The sequence below is a fragment of the Callospermophilus lateralis genome, chromosome 4 (genome assembly GCF_048772815.1).
Source record: "Callospermophilus lateralis isolate mCalLat2 chromosome 4, mCalLat2.hap1, whole genome shotgun sequence".
NCBI classification, from domain to species: Eukaryota; Metazoa; Chordata; class Mammalia; order Rodentia; family Sciuridae; genus Callospermophilus; species Callospermophilus lateralis.
The window spans coordinates 67,085,196-67,108,026 of record NC_135308.1 but is presented as its reverse complement, the minus strand read 5'-3'; the positions used below and the strand labels follow the sequence as shown (position 1 = coordinate 67,108,026).

The 22,831-nt window shown below is 46.3% G+C and overlaps 1 protein-coding gene across 5 annotated transcripts in view; it reads right to left on the bottom strand.

The window, feature by feature from the left end:
- The window catches only part of Cacna1c (calcium voltage-gated channel subunit alpha1 C), a 707,547-nt gene that overhangs the window by 232,594 nt on the left and 452,122 nt on the right, over positions 1 to 22,831 (bottom strand). For all 5 annotated transcript variants that reach the window (XM_076853983.1, XM_076853987.1, XM_076853986.1 and 2 more), the window contains exon 4: positions 6,291 to 6,430. In XM_076853983.1, coding sequence (XP_076710098.1) covers positions 6,291 to 6,430 — 140 coding nt within the window. The remainder of the gene's footprint in view (positions 1 to 6,290; positions 6,431 to 22,831) is intronic.

Genomic DNA, 22,831 nt, shown 5'->3' with positions numbered 1-22,831 from the left:
TTCATTCTTCTTTATGGCTGAGTAATATTCCCTTGTGTATATATAATTATCAAGAATACAAGTAACAATAAATATTGGTGAGGATGTGGGGGAAAGGCACACTCATACATTGCTGGTGGGACTGCAAATTGGTGTAACCACTCTGGAAAGCAGTATGGAGATTCCTCAGAAAACTTGGAATGGACCCACCATTTGATCTAGTATCCCACTACTGGGACTATACCCAAAGGACTTAAAATCAGCATACTACAGGGATACAGTCACATGAATGTTTATAGCAATGGTACCAATGTAAATGAACTTCAACCAATGAATGGATAAAGAAAATGTGGTATATAGACAACTCTTTTGAGAAATTTTGCTATAAAAGTGAACAGAACATAAAAGGTGGTCACCAGAAGTGGCTGTGGAGTCAAGAGGTTTTGATGGGAGATACCACATGGCATTTTTACACATGATCAGGAAAGTTGATGATGCAGAAGTGAGAGGAATGATTACTGGAAGGACTCATGTCCTTCAAGAGTCAGGAAGGAAATCTATGGATAGGGAAGAGCGGTTGATCATGGGCCAGGTAGGAAGAGGACAGATGTGACTGTGGGAACATAAGAAAGTTCTCTTCTGCTTGTTTCTGTGTTCTCAGGGAAGGAGGTACTAGAGTCATCAGCTGAAAATGTGAAAGGGGCAGGGGTACTGGAAGTTTGAAGAGAGAGGCAAAGACAGGAAATAATCAGGAGAGCAGAAAAGGGGGTAAAGGTAGGGACATGTGGTTGGATTGCTGGGTGTCACCAGGGGCTGGCTTGAGGTTGCTGGTCATGAGAGGGAAGCAAGACTTAGCTGACTTCTCTCAGCCCTTTCCAGTACTACATAGATCTCCATCTCATTGGACTTGATTAGGGCTGGTGTTTTTCCAGGGGAGCAAGATAAATGAAGAGAGGAGTAAAAAACTGAGTGTAAATGCCAGTGAGTGGTTGTAACAATGGAGTGTGGCATCTACACTGGTGGAAAGGACAAGAGAGGGAGGGGAACAGAGAGAATGTGGTGGGATGAGTGGATTGACGGAGTCGGGGTATAAGAGAGCATGCTGACAAAGTAGGTGGTGCTGGTGAGAGTAGGATGCTGGATTTGAGCTAATGGGGAGGGTGCACTTATCAGTTATGGCAGGGAGACTGGCTATAACCCTGGGAATGGGCAGCTGAGATAGAATGGAGATCAGAATCCCCAGAGAAGGCAGCAAGGAACAAGAGGGCAAGATGGCAGAGTAGTGAGTGCTGGAGAGAGCTGGAGTGAGCCCAGAGTGAACGTCCTCCAGGTGCACGGAAGAGTGACTCAAAGGTATGCAATAAGGAGTAGGAAGCACAGGGTCTGATGACAGAATAGCCACACTGGAGGGTTTCAGGAAGGGGGAATGGGGGAGGTCTGAAAACAGAAAGGAAGAGAAGGCAGGGCCCCTCCCACTCTCCACCTCCACTGGAATGAGGCATCTGGAAGAGAGTGGCGCTACCCCCTGAGAGGGTGCAGGGAAGCAGCATGCTTGGGGGAGAGCCAGAAAGGGAAGGCAGTGACCAGAAACACAACTGAGGATGCAGGGCAGGAGTGGGGCCACCTGCCCGCCAAGTTTCACTGGGCTTCAGTTACACCCACTCATTTCCATATTGCTCTTTTCCTCTACAGCCACAGACTCTTGACCAGGGGCTGCAGGGGTCACAAAGCTGAGGACAGCATCTGGCCCTTTACAGACAAGGTGTGCTGCCCTGAATAGATGATGACTATGGGGACCAGAGGGCACACTGCGAAGGGTCCAGGAGTGAGGTGGTGAGAGGGAAGGTTAGACCCCAGGTTCACATAATCAGATGGGAAAGGGCCTCAATGCGATGAAGGATGACCCTGACATTCTGGGCTTTGGGTGGTAACCAAGAAAAATAGGGAAAAGGGCAGCAGCAGCAATTTCTGTCCTTTATGCCTAGAAATGACTCCATAAGTCATTGTCAGAATGTGTCCTGGGTTGTTTCGGCATTAGGGGGCCCTGTGGCCAAGGAGGAAGCCCAAGTATTAGAACAGGGCTGCTGTATCACATCTGAACAACGGCCTGGGGCAACTTTGCTTCTTGAGCTCATGCTCCAAGAAACTGGGCCTATGAACACAGGTGCAGCTGAAGGCTGGCTGGCAGAAGTCAGAGCCAGGCACTGCCAGGCAATGCTGGGGTGGTTTAGAGAAAGGATTTAAGGGACTTCTTGGGCAGTGAGGTCAGAATTGAATGTCTGGGGTTTTAGTACCACTCTCCCAGACTTAACAGTGGCTTCCTTTCTGTTTTTCCCCCCAGTGCTAGGAATCAAACCAGGGCCTTGAGCTTATTAGAGAAGGACTCTGCCACTGGGCTGTGTCCCTAGCCCCCTTCTATCTGTTTTATGTACTTGGCCTGAGTGAGACTTTGAACAATGTGTTTTGCACCTAAAAGAAGTTTTGTCTAGCATGCACAGGCTCTGAGTTCAATCCCCAGCATCACCAGAGAGAGAGGGAAATACAGGCTGGGGATGTAGCTCGGTGGTACAGCACTTGTCTAGCATATGTAAAGCCCTGAGTTCAATCCCCAGCATTGAGAAAAATAAAATTATGAAAATCATAGCCAGACCACATCTAAAGTCTCTCTCTCTCTCTCTCTCTCTCTCTCTTCTTTTTTTTTCCCTTTTCTTTTTGATACCAGGGATTGAACTCAGAGGCACTCAACCACTGAGCCACATCCCCAGCCTTATTTTGTATTTCATTTAGAGACAGGGTCTCACTGAGGTGCTTTAGCACCTCGCCATTGCTGAGGCTGACTTTGAACTTGCGATCCTCCTATCTCAGCCTCCTGAGCTGCTGGAATTATAAGCATGCACCACCACACCCAGCTCTCAAGTCTCTTAACTCTTTGATTCTGTGACTTAGTTTGGCAATCTGATGGTTTCCTATGTTAGTTGGATTCCTATGTCTTGAGTTCCAGGCAGAAGTTGCCAAGGATCAGGGGAGTGGATTCCTTTCTCTACAAGGGAAGTGTTCTTTCCACTGAAATCTAGATCACTGAAACCTGAGGAAATGGAGACCAGCTTGCAAGCTGGTCAAACAACATTCCAAATCCAAACCAGATTTTGTTCCCAGTATTTCCTGGAAGAAAGCAATATGCTTATTGGAATACAAGATGTTCACAAAATATTATTCAGTGAAGGAAGCAGAAATGAGACAGCTTTCTTCTCTATTAACCCCTACCCAAGCTTGAAACTCTTTCATTAAGTGTTGTCTTTTAATTTTGAAGGGATAGATAATTTAGAAATGGGTACAGCAAGTGTTTGGGTGGGGACTGCTGGGTGAGCTTCTCCTCAGTTAGATGTTGTAAGGACAAAACCACGGCTTTGTGCCTGATGGACCCTGGGGTGGGTCCTGATGTGGATGTTTGGCTGGGGGTTTCTCGGGAGGTGATGGGCAGTTCTGCAGCCAGCTGCTGGAACTTTAAGAGAGGAGGACAAGGAGGCTCCATAGGACCCAAAGAATCAGAAAGGCAAGGCCATGCTGTGAGGGAGACAGGGATGTAACTAAAGGCTTTGTGGCTGGGGTAGAATCTCCTGAGTGAGTCCTTGGTTCTTGGGTTCAGGGGAGGTAGATTACAGAGGCCCTTTAAGTCCCCTCCACATTCACTCATTGGTCCCATCTCCCCACTGCACCAAGGAGACTCCCCTGCTTTGGGAAGGAAATGACTCCTGTGACATGCCCCCAGAATGGGAACGTAGAGACAAGAGGGATATACCCCGAGGCAGACTGACAGCCCTGAACTCTTCTCTGATTTATAGGGGGCTAGAAGAAACCTTCGGTTAACTAGCTACAGAGGGAGGGGGCCCAGGAGAGCAGAGATTTCCCAAGAGACTCAGGGAAGCAGAGGGAGGTTCATTTAATACTGTAAAGGGGGCAGGAAAAGAGTCATGGCTGGAGAGAAGGGGTGAGCTACACCCTGTGGGGATGGAGGATCATTTTCCTAGTTGGAAGGATGAGCTGAGATTTAGACTGGGTGGAGAGCACCTAGGACCAAGGCTCCTGGAAAAGATAAACTAGTTGCTAAATATGGCCAAGTGTGAGATGAAGGGAGAAAACACCCCAAAGGTCATGGTGAACTACAAGCTGAGCAAGTGTTGGCCTCATAACCTCTGTGGTTTAAAACACTAAACAGAGGCATCTTTCAGAAGAGAGCCAAATCTGGATGCCTCCCTCTCTCCATCAGCCTCATGGCCAAAACCCCAGGGAGAAGTGACTAGTCTCTGGACCAATCCAATGAAGTGTGCTTCCTGTCGAGGTGGGGAGGACCAACAGTCTAAGGGATGAAGAAAGGGCCAAATAAAACTGCAAACATGCAGTGTAGGCCAGCCATGCATGTTCTCCTGAGCGGGAAGGCATGGTCCTGCCTTTCCAGGACTCCTATTTGAGGTCTCCCTTTTTTTTTTGGTCTCCTTTTCTCAAGCTCCAGGTAAGTAAGGTCATAAATGGGGCAGGGTATATCTAGTCAAATTCAGCCCTTTTCATAAACATGGAGCATCTCTGCCTAAAAACTTGTCCTGCAAGTCAACCCATCTCTCCACTGGTCCCAGAAGCGTCAACTCTCATTCCTGAGGCTTCTGTCTTTGCATGTGTCACAGGTTACCAGGAGTCTGAGGCCTTGAGAAAGAGGCTGAATTTAAAAAGGATTTAGGGGTTCAGGGAACAACCCACCTTTAGGACTTTTGCTAGGGTTTATTTGCTGAGTTCATTCAAGACTTTTCTTTAGCCGCTCTGTTTATTCTGGCATGAAGAGCAGTGGCAAAACCTCTCATGTAACTGTGTCCTTACCCCGGGTCCCTGCAGCCAGACCTATTAATGGCTAATAACTTTAGTACTCCTCGTGACACCCAAATACCCCTGATGTTCATGTGGCCAAAATGCGTCATTCATTGGCCAGGCAACATGAGACAACACAGGAAAAACCCTAACACGTTCCAAACAACTATTATGAGCCAACCAGATGGCCAAAGACAAGGAAATAACTTGTAAATAATCTTGATTTGCTCCTGTGTTATTTCCTGCAGTAAAGACCAGGCGCTCCCCCGAGATAATGAATGGCGAGTGCTCTGTTGAAGCCCACAGTGGCTCAGGTGTGTACTGGGATAGCACAAAGGGAGTCACCAAAAATAGCCTTCTGGTATAACAACCTCCTGACATCCTGCTCTTCATACTGAATCCCGTGGGGACCCGGAATCATGCAGGGTGGCCACCATGGAAGTATTTGCCAGGTTCCAAGTAACACAAGGTCAGCTTGGAAGAGCAAGCTTGTTGTTGAAGAGAAGCTGCTGGACAGATGACCCCCGTTATCAACAAAACACAGGAGTCATTGGAACTTCATCCACTATGTCCTAAGGTACTCCATTTCACACAGTGCACACAGGCCTGTGAGGTACAAATATATCATCGAGAATCTTGAAAGGAAATTTCTTGATAAGGAAATTGTCACTTCCAAAATGGGATTCTTGACCCTGCTTTTTTTTTTTTTTTTTAAGCCACTATCAACTGTGCCTCATCCTAACATGGAACAGTATCTGGAGGAAGGTACCTCAGCTCAGGCCGGGTGGAGTTACCCACTACCTCGGCCTTTCAGAGTTCTGTTTCCTTCTCACCCAGTGGTCTCAAGCAATTTGGTTTCTTGGGGCCACAGAGCAGGGCCCACTGTGGAGCTGGGGACAGGATGGTATACATGAGTAATCTGTGGACCAAAGGCATAGCCTCGGCAGGCGTCCCCACATCATGCCACACGGGTGGGCTGGATACTCCCAGGCAACCTGACTAAATCTGCTTAGTGATACAGTGGGAAAGCTGGTCAGAAGAACTGCTGGCTCAGATGTGGTTGGAGCGGGAGAGAAAAGTCGTTAAGCAGAGGAACTGCTTCATCTGCACAGAGGAGCCTGGTGCCATTAAGAGCACACAAATTCAAGTGTGCGTATGTGTGTGTTTGTGTACATATTGTGTGCATGCATGTGTGCATGTGTGTATATATCTGCCTCTGTGTGTGTGTGCGTGCGTGTGTGTGTGTGTGTGCATGCTGATGCATGTGGGAGTGGTGCTTTTAGGTAATAGCTCCTTTCCCTTCAGAAACAGTCTGAACTCAAAGTGATTGTTAACATCCTTTCATTGCCTGAAGGCTAGTACAGTTATGACCAAATCAAAAAGAGATACGAGGAGAGGGAGAAAGAGGTGTGCATGAGTAAGGAAGAGGAAAGGAGAAAGACAGATGTACTTACCCTACAACCACAATTATAAAATCTAGTAAATTCCAACCGTTGCGGAGGTAAGCGTTGGGGTGAAAGAGTAGACCATAGGCGATTACTTTTAAAAATGCTTCCACAGTAAAAATTATGAGAAAGAGATATTCCACTCGTTCCTAGGAAACAAAAACAGAAAAAGAGAGAAAAAATAAATCATTAGATTAGGGATGTGGAAAGTTCTGAACCAGCAGATCTCACACGTAGGGTCAGGTACCACATGATGGCACATCAGTCATCCACAGACTACAAATACAATGGAAATTCCACAAGACTTTATCACTTAGTGACATCATAGCTATCTCAGTTTGTGTAAGTACACTCCATGATGTCACTGAAATCACCTAATGTCGCATTTATCAGAATGTAATCCCATCATTAAGAACACACAACAAGGGCTGTGGCTCAGTGGCAGAGCATTTGCCTAGCACATGCAAGGCACTGGGTTTCATCCTTATCGTCACGTAAAAAAAATTAACAAATAGAATAAAGGCATGCTGTCCAGCTCCAACTACAAACAAACAAACAAACAAAGAACACATGATGGCAGATGGAAGAGAAGGCTCCCTCCTCTGTGGTAGACATAAGGAATACTAAGGAGTGGACCTCCAAGCCAAATTAGGAAATCCACAACTTCTTCAACCATAAGAGCTTCAATACACTACAGATTAAGGGTATGTGTGTGTGTGTGTGTGTGTGTGTTTTCAAAGTTCTCTGTTAAATTATAAATATTAGGGTGGTACACAAATTCACATTGTTTTCTAAACATCGAATTAAACCAATTAACATTTTATTGTACCCTCTTTGAAGAAAAGTCATAATGTCTTGATCTAAAGGGAAAAAACACCAAGAGAGAGGAGAAGGATGCTGAGAAAAGGGCTGGAGCAGAACCCCATGATTTTCAACATGCCTCGATTCTGCAGTTAAAAATAGTGAAGGTCACAGACACAGTTCTGGGAGGGTACCAGATGAGTTCTCCAACATAACAGCAGCAATACAGCCAGCCACAAAGAAATCAAGACACTGAAGGTCTCCTCACAGCAGCCAGAAGACAACCTGCTCATATACATGGATCCAGAAATTTGAGATCTCTTCCGTGAGCAGATGAGACTCTGCCCAAAGACACAGACCAGGTCTGCAGAAGAAACCAGCCATCTGAGAGTGGAAGCAGTCGCCAGGGTGGGTGATGAATAGAAAAGGCCAGCTCTTTTCTCAAGGAGCAGAGGGTTATCTTTTCTCTCCCTGCTACCTTGAAGAAGGGCTTTGCATTTAAGGATGCAGTTCCTGTCCCTGGGCGCCACAGTCCACAGGGCAAACTCATTGACTCAATTAGAGCGAGCCGACTCCCTGTGCTGATTCCCTCACTTCCCTCACCATTAATTGCTCCCTTCTCCTCAGCCCCCAGCACAGAGCCTTAATGGCCCCCACCAGGCAAAGGCTGCCTGGATGCCTTCATGCTCCACTGCTCTTCTCTGCAAGAGCTTCAGTCCCAATCTCATTGGAGCCACCAAATACTTGTCCATGTGCATTCAGGTGCAGGTTTTCCAAAGCAGGGCTTGCCCATCCACTGTCCCCAGGAGACACTAAACTCGGAATCACCAGGCCCCTCTCTTCTGCCAGGTCAGAGGGAGCTCACTAAAGACATCCAGGTCCATGCACATTCTGGAAAGGGGCATTGCCTGCAAAGGCCCTCCTCTCCTGGCAAGCTGACCTGCAGGGTGCTCTAAATCTGGGGCCCTTGGGAATCTGATGGGTAATTCTGCAGGGACAGGTACCCTCTGCCCCAGTCACTCTTTCTCATCTCCTAGACATTTAATGAGCTCTGGCCTCACTGTGCCCAGCTCTGAATGATGCAATTTGAAGATGCTACGCTAAAAACTGCAGACTTCTGGGCCCCATCCAGACCTAATAAATAGATCTCCTGGCCATGAAGCATAGCAATATGTATCATAGACGATTCCAGGTGTTTCTGAGGCAACTCAAAATCTGAGGAAAGCCACCAGCACAGGGGCTGACAAAGGCCTCCACCAGGCAGGAAAGGAGCGGAGGGTTCAGATTCAGCCATCATCTAGAAGACTCATCTTTTTACTCCTCCCCTTTTAGTACCCTACAGTTGGTCTGCGGATGTAGCTGCCTTGGTGGTTGTGACCCAGGAACAATCTATGATGTGTGGAAGCATCAGCCTTTTCAAATTAGGTGATACTGTGTTAGAGCGCACATTAGGCCATGTTAACAGGGAAGACATCTTACAGAAGGGTGGCTGAAAGCTGAGGATACTTGCAGAAGGCGAGAGAGAGAGGGGCTATCAAACAGCCACTCAGCCCCAGTCGTCTTGCCCCCACCCCCATGAGCGAGCCGACTCCCTGTGCTGTCCACCTATCCACCCATCCACCTAGCCATTCACCCACCCACCCACCCATTTATCCATCCATCTAATCATTCACCAATCCACTCACCCATCCATCCATCCATCCATCTACTCCGTTATTCAAGACCAGGATGGTACAACTAAGTGAATTGTCAGAAAGTGACATGGAGTTCTCTTTGGGTGGCCTAGAAATGAACTTTTTGGGAGAGACAGCACTCAAGCTCAGAGTCCTTCCTCCCCCTCCAGGAGAACACCAATATTCCAAAGACTCCAAGGGCCCTACATGCTAGGAAGCTGGCATTCCCAGACAACTTCCTATAAACAGCTGGCACCCCCAATCCAGACTGCCTGGCACCAAGCAGTCTGTTTATTCCCTCATTGACAAGACTACTTTCCCTTGCTTATGTGCCCTTTAAAAAGATAGCGCCGTAGGGGAGGAGGGGGCCCTCCACTGGGATGCAGACTCAGCAGCATCCTGGACCTGCCACATAACTTTGTGAGATACGGGGATTGGGGGATATGTTACTTCTCTTAATTAACTTTGGCCTACATAAGTTTTCCCAATGAAGACTGTTCCTTACTCCATGCCATGTGACATCTGTTCCACACCCTGGTAAATAACACATAGTGATCCAGAAGGATCCACCCCACACATCAGTGAATCACTCAATCAAAAATTCACTCAAACATTCACAAATGTGCTTATGTATGTTGCTGGGTGCTGGAGAGCTGAGATACAGAGCTCAGAATCTGAGTGGAGAGGGAGCCTCAGTCCAGGAGGACAATGCCTTCCAAAGGAGCTCGACATGGATGAGCATGCACCATCTTAGCTTTCCATTTATCCTCCCATGCACACATGTCCCACCTGGTCAACTGTATCATAAGCTCCTAGGGGACAGAGATTTTGATGGACAATGTTTTGATGGTAATACTCAATAATCTTAATTCACCACCAACTGGTATGTGTGGCTTAGGCCAAGTCACTTTACTTTCTGGGTCTGTTTCCTCATATGTACACAAAATTTTTAAAATTACATATCTGTGTGTACACACACACGCACGCACGCACGCGCACACTTACAGACCTACGCTCCTAGCATGTTTTTGGAACAGGTGAGGGGAAGGCTGAAAAAATAGGGCTTTGACGCCTCATCCCCTCTTGAGCCAGAGCATTGCCACGTTAACCCACATTGGGTTGAGTTGTCCAGGAGTCCTAACCAGCTGAATAGAGTCCAGAGAGCTAATATGATGGAATATGAACAGAGAACACACCCCCCCCCACACACACACACACAAAAGCAGTGGCTGCCTTTACCAACCACTCTGGAAGACTTTTGTTGACTTTACCTGATGGATTCTGCATACAATTTTACTTGAGAAGAGGGATCACTGCTTTTGTAGTTTTTCTGATAACTTGGAATAACAAAGTGCTCCAACTTATAGATGACTTCTGAAACACCTCTGAAATGCTTTGGCAAGTGAGGATGCTGCACACCAGCCTGTGTGCAGATGTGGCAAAGGTACAGCTAGATCCCAGGACATGGAATGGAGCTAAGAGCTCTTTCTCACTTTCTCTCCCTGTTGTTCTGGGACTTACCATAAGTGCAAATAAACATTATAATAAAAACACCCATCATCTAAAAATTATTAGTAATGGTGCTTTAGGGGAACACAAACTCCTTATGAGCAGAAGTTAGGTTAGGTTAGATCTTTTAGGACAAGGACAACCAGGGAGGGACTGATGTGTCTCTCCATATAGGTGCGTTTCTGCAGCACAGCTACAAATACTGTAAAGCTGTGAAATGCCCATCTTCCTGTGCTGAGCACTACAAGGCTTTAGGTTTGCGCTGTGAAAGAGCCAAGGTGTGAGAATTCATACCCAGAGAGCCTGTGTACCTACTTGAATTTATGTATTTATTGAGGCTACCAAGAATTCTACATCAAACAGAATTGATGAGAAGCTCATTTACACGATTTTATCGAGGTACAAGGGAAAAGACAATAGACACAATAACAATACTTCACACAGCACATTGTTTTCCAGATTGTTTCATAACATAAGTACTGTTCAACCTGACCTCTAACTACAGTCTCCGGTCTCTTCTCCAGCTAAGAGACCTTAGCTCTTCGCTCTCCGATCCTCTCGTGCATTCATCCTGCATCACAAATACTTCCTGAGAGTCTGCTCAGCCCCAGGCCACATTGCAGCAGTGCTCTCTCAGGAGACTGACAGATGTGTAGAATGTTCAAAGCTGTAAAATCAGAGACACACAACCCCACTTCCTCATTGTGCAGAAGATAGGGGCTGCACCTCTTGCCCAGGGGATGGGCACCTAGGTTTCTTAATGACAGATCTGGTGTGTCTTTTGCTACAGTGCAGCTGTCCCTGTCTATGGACTGAGGAAGCTCTGGGTTAAAGTTTTCAATAGGCATCATTAGATAGGGCATCCCACCCTTGGGGTCTCCACTGGTACCTGAGACTCAGCCAGGAAGCAGACTTCCATCTACCAAGCAATGGATAAACTAAATAGGGAATATACACACAAAGGAATATTATTTAACCTTAAAAAGGAATGACTTTCCCACACATGCTATGACATAAAGGAACCGTGGAAACATCATGCTAAGTGGAAGAAGTCAGTCACAAAAGAACAAATACTGTATGACTCCCCTTGTATAAAATACCTAGAATACATAAATTCAAAGAGACAGAAAGTAGAAAAGAGGTCACTAGGAGCTGGGAGGAGGGAGGAATGGGAAGACACTGCTTAATGGGTATACAGAATTTTAGTTTGGGATGGGGACAGAAGTGATGGCTGTACAAAATTGTGACTGTATCTAACACTACTGAATGATTCCCTAAAAATGGCTAGAATTGCAAATTTTATGTTATTTATACTCTATCACAATTTTTTTTAAAAAAAGCATTCTTGGGGGTCTTAAAGGTTTTCTAGCCCCTAGCGGGTCAAGTTCCAACCTGGATCAGCTAAAACAAGGCTAATTCATCAGAAAGTTGAACAGTGCAGTCTTTGGTAGGAGGACCGGGACAGATGCCTGGGCACCAGGATTGGGAAGATGGGAGCTGAGCAGGGAGGTGGGAGATGGGAGGCAGGTCCATCCCGAAGGCTTCAAACAGAAGCTTTATTTAGAAGGGGACTGGTGGTTCAAATGCTCTGGCTTTCTATTCAGGACATTTTTGCAAAGGATGAAGGGACACGGAAAACCATTTAATGGCCCAAGAGCAAAGCAGCCTCAAAAAGAACGATTCACCTATTTATTGAGGGCAAGTAGCAATTGCAGTTGGGAGAGTTGAAAAGCAAGCCGGAGTCACTGGCTTTACAGTCGCTCCGTGAAAAACAAAACCACGGTCTATTTCTCTGTGCTTGCCCGTGACGCTAAGTTGAAGTGACTTCTTCCTCATTTATCAGTTTCCTGCATTTATGTTTTCTTCCCTAGAGGCTGGCCTTGCCTCAGCTGCCCCAGCATGGCAGGTGGGACAGGTGCTCTGGACAGACTGACACCAGACCTCTGGGTGTCAGCCCAGCTTGCATCCCTTAGGCCTTCACTGTCCTCCACTCTGGCCTGTGCTGACCTCCCGCAGGCAGCTCCTGGTCACTGCTCCACACACCCCCACGGCCTCCTCTGAGCCTGTGTTTCTGGAACTATAAACCCTAGAGGGCAGACACAGCCTGTTTCGTTCCTCTGCTTGAAGCCAGCATTTGAACAATCAACCTCCACCAAACTGCAGCCCGAGATGAAAGGAAGCCTGAATGTCACACAGGCCAGCCTCCTCCCTTCTCCCCTTGACCTCCTCTATCTCAGGTCCGTCATGTCTTTATGAGCTGCCTATCTGTCATTGGGGAGCTCTGATTTTCACAGAATGGCCACCATCCCTTCCTCTCTGAGGTTAAAAAAAAAGATATTACATTTTCTTTGGGGGTAATGGAGTGGAGAGGGTGAGAGATATTACCAATCAGGGCGGAATTACTCCTGGGGACAATGGGCATATGCTTAGTGACCTGTGGGCTAGTAGGTAATTTCCCAAATGAGAGGAAGGTACAGCAGTGGCCTCAAACTCTCTACTAACTGCCTGAGTTCTTTTAAGGAGCCCAACTAACACCTGGCCCAGGGAAACATAACCATCTTTCTGCCTCATCCCACTGTCCATTCCCAATCTGGCACCATCATGGGTTGTCTGGGCGTTTGAGCAGCTTCCCGATTGCTTCCTGGACACCCAGGGGGATCTACTGCTCCAAAGCCTTCTATGGCTCCCCTCTGCCCTTAAAACAAAATCTAGCCTCCTTAGCATGGTGCCAAGATCTGTCATGACATGACCCCCAGCTGCACCTTTGGCCACCAGCCCACACTCCAGCCATACCAAAGTCTCACCATGCCCTTCTCCCTGCCCCTGCCATCCCTGCTCTGTCCTTCACCTGGCAAACTCCGTCTCATCCCAAGATGCAGCCCAAACTGGACCTCTCAACCCCTACCTGCCTCCCTGGACCCTGAAGGAGTGGGATCAGTCCCTCTTCATGGTCTTAGTGCCCTTGTTCATGTTACCATTATAGCATGCATTATGGTATGCGTGGCTTCCATGTTCCTCCCCCATCCAGGGACAGAGCACCTGCAGGGCAGAAGCAGGTGTCTTTATCGCCTTTGGCTAAACGGTATCTTTAAATGAAAGGCAAATTGTTGAGGAAAAAGGGCTCTGGAGTCACACACATCTGGGATCAGACTTTTCCTATGACAAGCCACATAATCTTTCTAAAGTTTGGTTTCTTCACCAGTGAACTGGGAACAGTTATGCCTACCTTGGGTCATTTTGAGAATTAAAGTCACAGAGCTGTCACTCAAACAGCAGCTGCTGTCATTGCTACAGCCCTGGCACCTGTACCTATAGGAGCTGCGCACACTAGGCGTGCAACACACCTTTGTGGAGTGGACACATTCTTTCACCCCTGGGGCTTTGTGTCCTCCTCCCAGGTCCCAGCTCTGCCTGCTCCCACAGGGTCCCTGCTGGACAGCTGAGTGGCCAGCAGCACTGGCCCAGTTGCCTCTCTCTGTGTCCTCTCCCTCCCTGGCCACATCAGCTGTCCTCACATCAGTGGCACATTCACTGTCTTCTTTGGATCCTCTTCACTTCAGCAAAAACCAGAGACTTGAGGCCCCACATCTGCTTTCTATTATCAAAGCCACTTAAAAAGAAAACAAAAACTCTCCCTGTATCCTGTCTGCTGGACAGTCATGTCCAGCTCCCTCCTTAGCCCTTTGATCTACAGGAATAGGTTCTGTTGTGGCTTCAGAAGCCCCTGGCCCTACAGTGACACGTACTTTCCCTGGGTCTGTGCCAAACCAATGTCTCTTGAGGTGACTTATTTCAGCTATGGAGAATGAGGGTGGAGGGTGATGGGCAGTGTGCTTAGGAGGTTTGCTAAATGACATGACAATCACCATAGTGCTAACTCGTGTGGCTGAACTTCACAGTTTATAAGGTCTTTCTTTTATCCATTATGACCTATGACCCAGTCTTATGACCCACTGTGTAGAAGGAAAGGCCAGTACTTTTCTCCTCCTTTAACTCGTCTTCCTTCCATTTCTTCCTCACAATCACTATCACCACCATAACTATCACCACATCCCTATCACTACACCATCACCACCACCATCACACCATCCCCATCCCCATGCCCACCACCACTTCCATCACCAACACCATTTCCACTACCATCACTACCATCACCACCACCACCATCATAGCCACAATCATCACCACCACCCCCTCTATCCTGGCTGCCATTAACAACAGTCTGAGCCTGCACATTAGTTTTAATCCTAACAGTAGTTGCATGATGTTTACAAAATATTATCTCATTATGTAAGAACATGAGCAAATCTATCAAAGAGACTATGAAGTCTTCTACAAAGCCATGCAGCTAGAAAGCAGTACAGCTCACACTCCCCATTTAATGTCTTTTCCATTTTTTGTGGTTATAGAAAAATCTAGACTCTGCTAGTTCACCTTTCTGGGGCTTTGTTGGGGCTACACCAAATGCCTGGTTTTTATGTGAAGCTCGGTATTATTAGCTGAGTTTGGTAAGTTCTCTAAGTGTAGCAAGTCTTTGACCCTCAGAGCCTGATTTGGCCTGGGGCACTCTGCATCTCTACATTTGGACATGTGGCTGCAGGATTCATGTGCTGACTGCTGTATGGAACCCACAGACTCTGCCCACTGCTGACCAAACCTGGTCACCACCCTGTGCAGGGCATGGCTGGCTGTAAACCACCCACTCGTCTAACCTACTATAAGGTATTCCCCTTCCTCACAACCATCCACTGGCTTCAGAAGTGGCATGTGACCCAAGCCTGCTGATGCAGCATGAAGAAAATTTCCTCATTGATTCCAAAACAGAGAGAGAGAGAGGCATACAAGCAGGAAGGTACTCCAAGCCCTTCTTCAGTTTGACACACTCATTCTGTGTATGAAATCTGGTACGGTGGCACCTGAGACCATGAGGACTACGAGCTGAGGACACGAGCTACAAGCTAACGGTGGCAAAGAGAAAATGTGGAGAGACCTGGGATCTGAGTAAAGTTGTTAAACCAGTAAATTAATTGGGTTGATGCCACCTTAATTTGGGGCTTCCTTCCTTCTATCTTTGAGACACAATGTCCTTATTGTCAAAACCATTTCAAATTGAGTTTTCTAGCGCTGGCATCAGGAAGCATCCTTATCAACGGGCTCCACTTGCTATCTTCGTGTGCCACTCCTCCTTTCACATCTTTATCCCACAGCTGTTTAGGGCCACCACCCCTTATCAGCCATTGGGGCACATTAAAACTCAGCTCAGTCTCACCCAGCCGGAAAAGGCAAGAGCTCGTAAACACTGGAAGACAAATGCCTCTCTGTCTCCCCGTTAGCTTGCAGCCCGGGCATGAGATGCTTACTTCAGATTATGGTCTCAGACTGGATCTAGAGAGATCAGCCCAAATCCCTATCAGAGGCTAGCCCACGTAATTCTATGCTTAGCCTCTCCTTACAGCACAGGACGGAGGAGCCGAAGGATAAGGCGGTATGAGGCAGTAATTTACTAATGTTGCAGTTCTTAAAGAGGCTGGGGTGGGGAACCAGAGAAGAAGCCCCTTCAACAGCATAGCCTCAGATGCCTGGAGATGAAGGGCACAGGAATGCAGACCTGGAAGTATAGGTTTTCTCTTATCTTTAAAAGATGAAGAAATAGCTGAGCAAGAAAGTTTTCAGAATCTCACTTTACATATGCTACTTCCTGCCTCAAGAAATGATATGGATTCTCTTTTCCTAGCTCATTGGACCCCACTTCCCTGCTTGACTCTTTCCCTCCCCGCCCCTGTACCTTGTCTTCTCCCAATGCCCATTGATCAAGTAAAAAAGCTGTCTGCCTACCCATTCCAGCCAGCCTATGTGGCCCCCTACCTGCAAGATTCCCTCTTCTCTCAGGACCACTGTTCCTCCCCTAGTTGAGAGGTTGCTTTGATTCTCCAGGCCTGGCAATTTCCTCTGCAGCCTTATGACTGGTCTGTCTGCTCATTTGAAATATCAGTATCTGGCACTAAGGCTTGTTTGATAAGTTCTCCAAGTGTAGCTGTTGTCCCAGAACCCTCTTCCTCCAGGAATCTGCATACACTGAGGGCAGAAACTATGTTGCACTTTAATCTGTTCCCAGGTGACTGGCTCAGTGCCAGGGATTCACAGGATCCTCCAGTGTGTCATTGGCAGGATACTGAGAGTCACCAAGGTTGATTTCCAGGCCTTGGCCTCTTTCATGTGCCCACAGCTCTTTATGGTGGACAATGTGCTTTCGTTTGCCAGGCTGTGTCACACAGGTGTGTGACTCCAGGGCACAGGGTCCTTCATCAGCACTCTTACCAATGCTCCCACCCTGAAAATTAAGACCAGGAGCACCCACTGGGACATTGTGGCATCATCAGCATGGAGAACATGTCCTGAAGGACCCACCCCACAAAAAGGGCACTGAGATGAACTGTGGTCACAGACACTGCATGTCTCACTCGTACATGGAGGTTAAGAAAGATGATCTCACGGAAGAGGCTAGAAGAGTCATGGAAGACTAGGAAGCCGGAGGGGAACAAGGAAGGTCGGATAATGGGTACCAACATACAGCCAGATCAGAAATTATTTCTGGTGTTCTACAGCACAGTCAACTATGGTTTTCAACAATCTGATATACTTCAAAATAAGTAGAAGAGTTTAAAGGTTATCAACCTTCGGGAGATAGAAATGCTAATTACTTGATTTAATCATTATATACTATATAAATGTATCAAAATATGGTATTATACCCCATAAATACATACAGATATTATGTGTCAATTAAAAAACCCTAAAGGGTATAAGATGATGCCTCTACTCTCCAGGGTCTCACAGTACAGGCAAGTGGGCAGGGTGGGTGTGCATCATGCAGAGAAATTACATCCCAGGGTCCCATGTGCTCCTCGACAATAAGTGCTGCAGATGCCAAAAAGTCAAAGGATTTGGAGACAGAGCAACTGCCAGGGGCCGGTGATTGGGGGTGGGGGGCAGGGAGACTGCCTTCCTGCACCTTGGCCAGGTGAGGGAATCTCCATATGGAAAATAAGGTTTCCTAGGAGAAATGAGAAGTAGAACATTTCAACCAGAGTTTGCACTGCCAGAGGTAAAGCTGGATGGACAGGTAAGGTTTAAATTAAAGCAAGTCTTGAGTGACAGGATAAAGAGTCCATATTTTATCCTAGGATGTTGCACCTAGGATTTAAGAGCCAGGGTGACTTGGACTGATGACAGTTTGTGATCAGAGAGTGATAGGTGCCAAGCTGTGTTTTAGAAAGATAAATATGAGAAGCAACCTTTAAATAGAGACCACCGCAGTGGTCCAGGAATGAGGCAATGATATTTGGACCAGAGAGGAGGAGAAAATAGAAAATGACAGAGTCAGAAAATATTATGACTCGAGGTGGGGCAAGTGGGGACTGTGGAACATGGTATTAGGACTTCATTCTGAATGGCTGGAAGAATGGGCACTCTGTACACAGCAACGATCCATGGTAGGAGCTGGCAAGTGGGCCTCAGCCTGCTGGGCACATGTCTTGCCAGCTCACTGGACTCAGTTCCTTTATCCACCAAATTGGAAGTTTAAGCAGAAACCTCCACTGTCCTTCCTGCATCCAGCTAAAAAAACTGTGTGGTGGTAACTACATGGTACCAGGAGGCAATCATGAGTTCTCAATTTTAGATCTACAACCACTGCACCTTGGACATGTTTTTAAAGTTTGTATACCTCCAATTTTTTGGATATAAAATGGAGATGCCATCGACTTTCTACAGAGAATCTTTAAGGACAGAGGGGGAAATGTATGCAGTAAATACCAAAGAAATGTCTCCTTTCCCACCTCCAGTGGTTCTAGAATTTCATGGAATCTGAGATGTTCGTTCTGGACATGATGAAGACAGTACATGAGAAGAAAAGCAATTACACCCAAAAGGAAATGAATGCAGGTGATTAGAGATGATGGCAGGACAGGGCTGAAGGTCAGGGTTTGAGAAACAGTCTGTACAGATGAAGCAGTGATGATTATGTGACATCCATGGCCAAATAAGAGTGCAGTGATGGGAAAAGAGGAAAAGGGCCCAGGAAGAGGACACTGGTGGGAAGGTGGCCCAATACAGCATCTCTCAAGACCAATAATTTTTGCCATGTCCATTGTGTGTTTACTTAATTCCTTTTATATCAACTCACTTATCTTACACAAACATTAGAAAAGAAACTTTTCATCAAAGCACCATGTCAATGGCTTTCTGTGATAAAGGTGAAAGTAAAATTTAGCTATTAAAAATATTTATCTGTCCATTACCTGAAAATGTCACACATGTCACAGGGGAAACAGTGGACTCAAGAGTTGTCTTTTGAAAGGATCAGACTTAATCCATGTGGGTCCAGGAGGCAGCAAGAAAGAAGTAGGACTGATCAGTGGAAATTAGAGAGAAGCCGATTGTGTCTCAAAGGAGTTGGAGTTGGAGTCCTCCAACAATGGGAAGGGCTGAGTCTGAAGGCTGTGGCCCTGAGCACAGGGGAGGGAGGAGTCACCTGCAGGCTTCGGATTAGGGGCTGAAGCCTCCGGTAGTTTCCTCCAAGGTCTCATGATGTCATGAGGTGTCCTCACATTGTGAATGAGAGTGAAACAAATGAATGGATGGATAAATGAATGGAGGTGAAAAGGGGCTATTTATCAAGGCAGGCCAGGATCCAGGGCAGGGCAGGGCAGGGCTTCTGGTAACTTGATCAATCCTCTCCCCTCCCCTAGCCTCCTGGGATTTCCCACGCCTAAATCTGCTTCTGATTTGGGAGGCCCCCACAAGAAGTTCCACCCCTGTGCAGGGGTACCTCCAACTCTGTACACAGGGTATGCCAGGCCAGATACCTCTTCAGCTTCTGAATGCCTTTCACCCCAGCTCCTCAGCCTGTCTCCCATACTGACAGGCACAGTGGCACCATCTATCCAGGTTCCTTAGAAACAACAGGCAAAGAAATGAAATGTCCACCAGTAGCATCCAGGACACACTGCCCATATGGCACAGAGACATCAGTGTGCACATCAAATTCAGTCAAGCAAGAGCCTTGTTTCAGGCAGCAAGGGTCCTCTAGTACAGTTGGCTCAGGGGCAGGGATGCTCTAAAGGAACACACCTCCTGTCCCCAGCCTCTGTGTCCATTTTATTTGTCCTCCTAATGTCCCAGTTCTTCCCTGATATTTTACCCAGAAGGCTGCAAAACACCCACAGGCTTTGTGGGTCACAGGAATCTGGGTACGGGGCCAGAGCTGGTAACAACCTGGAGTCCATGGGGTCCAATGCCTTAGGTTCCTAGATGAGGACAGTAAGGCACAAAGAAGGGGAAGGACTTGCATAATATAAGTGACATGGTAGTGATGCTTATTTACATACTGTTTTTTTAAAAAGAAGGTTACGGGGCTAGGACTGTGGCTCAGCAGTAGAGCACTCGCCTAGCATGTGCAGGGCCCTGGGTTTGATCCTCAACACCACCACATAAAAATAAAATAAAGATTATTGTGTCAAAAAAAAAAAAGAAGATTGCATCTATGCCTTTTCTGATCTACCATCCAGAATATGTGACAGCTCCTCTAGCTAAACTCTTAACTTCTTTTCCTGATGGGATAGGTATTGGGAGGAACCTGTCTGGAATAATATTCTGTGTGTGCTCGTTTTAGTCAGCTTTTTTTGCTGCTGTGACTAAAGGACCCTATCAGAACAACTGTAGAGAGAGAAAAGTTTGAGGGCTCATGTTTCAGACTCAATTCATAGACAGCAGACTCCATTCCTCAGGGACCGAGGCAGAACATGATGGCAGAAGAGTGTGGCAGAGGGAAGTGGCTCATATGATGATCAGGAAGAAAAGAGAGAAGTCTCCACTTGCCAAATACAAATATATACCCCAGAGCCACGCCCCTAATTCGACCTCCTCCAGCCACACCCTAACACTTCAATTTCCACTCAGTTAATCCCTATCAAAGGATTAATTCGCTGATTGGGTTAATACTTTCACAACCCAATCACTTCTCTGAACCTTTTTGCATTGTCTCACATGTGAGCTTTTGGGGAACACCTACATCCAAACCATAACAGTTCTGGGGTTTATTATGTTATTATGAGCATATATTAGATTATGCCTTGTAGAGGGCAGGGCATGAACTTCTCCTATGTATCAGCACACCCAGAAAAGTGACAGAATATCCAACATAGAGTCCTAATGACCTGATCTACTGCTGTTACCAATGGCTGCTGGACACATCACTTTAGCTTTAGGAGCTTGGTTTCCATACCTGTGAAATAGAGATGATAAAACCTATGTCATAGGATGTGATGGATTTTACATAAAGATTACTTTTTTTACATAAAGATTTTAAATAATATTTGTTGAGGCCCTTTTTAATTGTCAAAAGTGCTATATAAATATGAATTATCACTATACAAATAAGGGAAAGGGGGAAATATTTCAAACATGTGAAACAAGAGGTGAGAAGTACTGATTTCTCAGTCAAGACTGAAACATGCAGAAGAGAAATGACTTCCCTAAGGTCAAACAAGATGGCAGAGACATCTAGAGTGGGATCCATACCTGTCTGCTCTGGTCTCAGTCTGGTGTTGACCATAGACACATTCCCCAAAGATGTTATCAGAGTAGGGGCAAAGGGTGGAATATTAGGTTCCTGGAGCAGAAGAAACTAAACCCCAAAACATTTGAGCCACTTTTCTCAAACCGCTGTGATTAGCAAGGGTGGTGGAATTGGATGGACATCATTATCTAAAGTACATACATGAGGACTCGAATTGGGTGTCATACTTTATGTAAAAACAGAGATATGAAAAATTGTGGTACATATGTGTAAAAAAATAGTAATGCCAAAAAAGCACATGTATAAAGGCATGAATTGGAGTAAACATACTCTATATACAAAGATATGAAAAATTGTACTCTGAACGTGTAATAAGAATTGTAATGCATTCTGCTGTCGTGTATTTAAAAAAATAAAATCAATAAAACAAACAAACAAAAAAAACATTGTGAACAGGTCTTCAAGGACGACCATCCAGATGGTGGGTAAGCTACTTAGACATTAAAGGTTCACATGGCACCCTTTTGGATACCAGAGTGCTAATGATGCACAGATACAGTCTCTGCTCTGAACAAGCCTCCCTCCACTTCTCATTCTAGTAGGTCAGCAACTGCTCCTGGCCTGCCCACTGACTATCTCCATGTAAAAAGGGCGAATTCCCCTCCCCTTCATACAGACTCAGCTCCTCAGGCATGAGCTCTTCTCGGAAACTGGCTGACGACTATACTGAAGGCAGATCTAATTTAAAAAGTGTTTCCTGTGAGCTGTAAACAGTAATAATTTTAGTTTTTGTGGGTGTCTTCTTTCCCTTGTAAAAATGGGCCTGTTCTTCTTGCTGATCAGTTCAATTATAATGACATAAAACAGAGAGCAGTAAAAACTGGGGACATGCCCTAAAAAGGGGACTTTGGCAAAAGTGATTCATGGTTTTTCCTTTGGGCATTTCAGCAGGGGTGGGCTGAGCCTTGAGTTGTCTTTCTCAGATGAAAATGAATTTTGTGGTAGGTAAGAGGGGGGGTGGGGATCTTGGGATATGGCAGACCAGAGGCCATGAAACCATAGGGTCCCTGCATTGACCCCATTTCATGATTCCTAAATAGAGACTTTTTGCTGAAAAGAGGTGTAATGGCCATTGTATACACTAACCTGCTGTGTGACTCCTCCACCGCAGTGATGGTGGTTGAGTGGACTCATTAGACCCAAAGGCATCTCAAACTGGCCAAGCTCATGGCTCCAGTTCTTGCTACATGCCAGGTCCTGAGCTCAGTGCTTTACATACATTATCTCAGTCTCTAGGAGGTGGGTACAACCATTATTCTCAATTTACAGGAACTGAGGTCTGCCTGGCACCACATCGGTGTCGTACCCATCATGTTACACTGACCTTGCAGCATATAGCAACACATTTGGATTGCTGGGTTCCACATTGCCATTTAACATTATTTTCCCTCTGGAAACATAACAAGGGCAGTGAGCAAGCTGTAGTAGTAAAAGCATCATCCTCAGAAATCTGGGTCTCATCAGTATCAAGCTATTGACCTAGGGTCACCCAACAGCCTCTATGAATCAATTTTTCCTTATCCACAAAATGACTGTATTAGTGGATCCCAAACTTGGGTTCTCTGACAACTATCTAGAAATGTCCTGGACCACTGGTTAAAAATAGTCTTGTGGGACCCCATCCCAGTCTGATGAATCAGAATCTTCTGGTGAGGAAAAAGGGATCTGTATTTCTAGAAAGCTTCCTAGCTTGAAGAGCTCCCAGGTCTGGGTACTACAGATCTAAATGCTCTCCTTGGTTCCTTCCACCTACAAGATTCTCTGATTCTCAAATATATCCCCACCCTCCTGGACTCATGGGAACCTCTCCAAGGAAGGAATCCCCTTCTGCCTCTGAAAGGTGCTCTGTGGGAGAACAACCTGGACCTACTATGCCTGACCGTCAGAGTGTGTGTGTGTGTGTGTGTGTGTGTGTGTGTGTGTGTGTG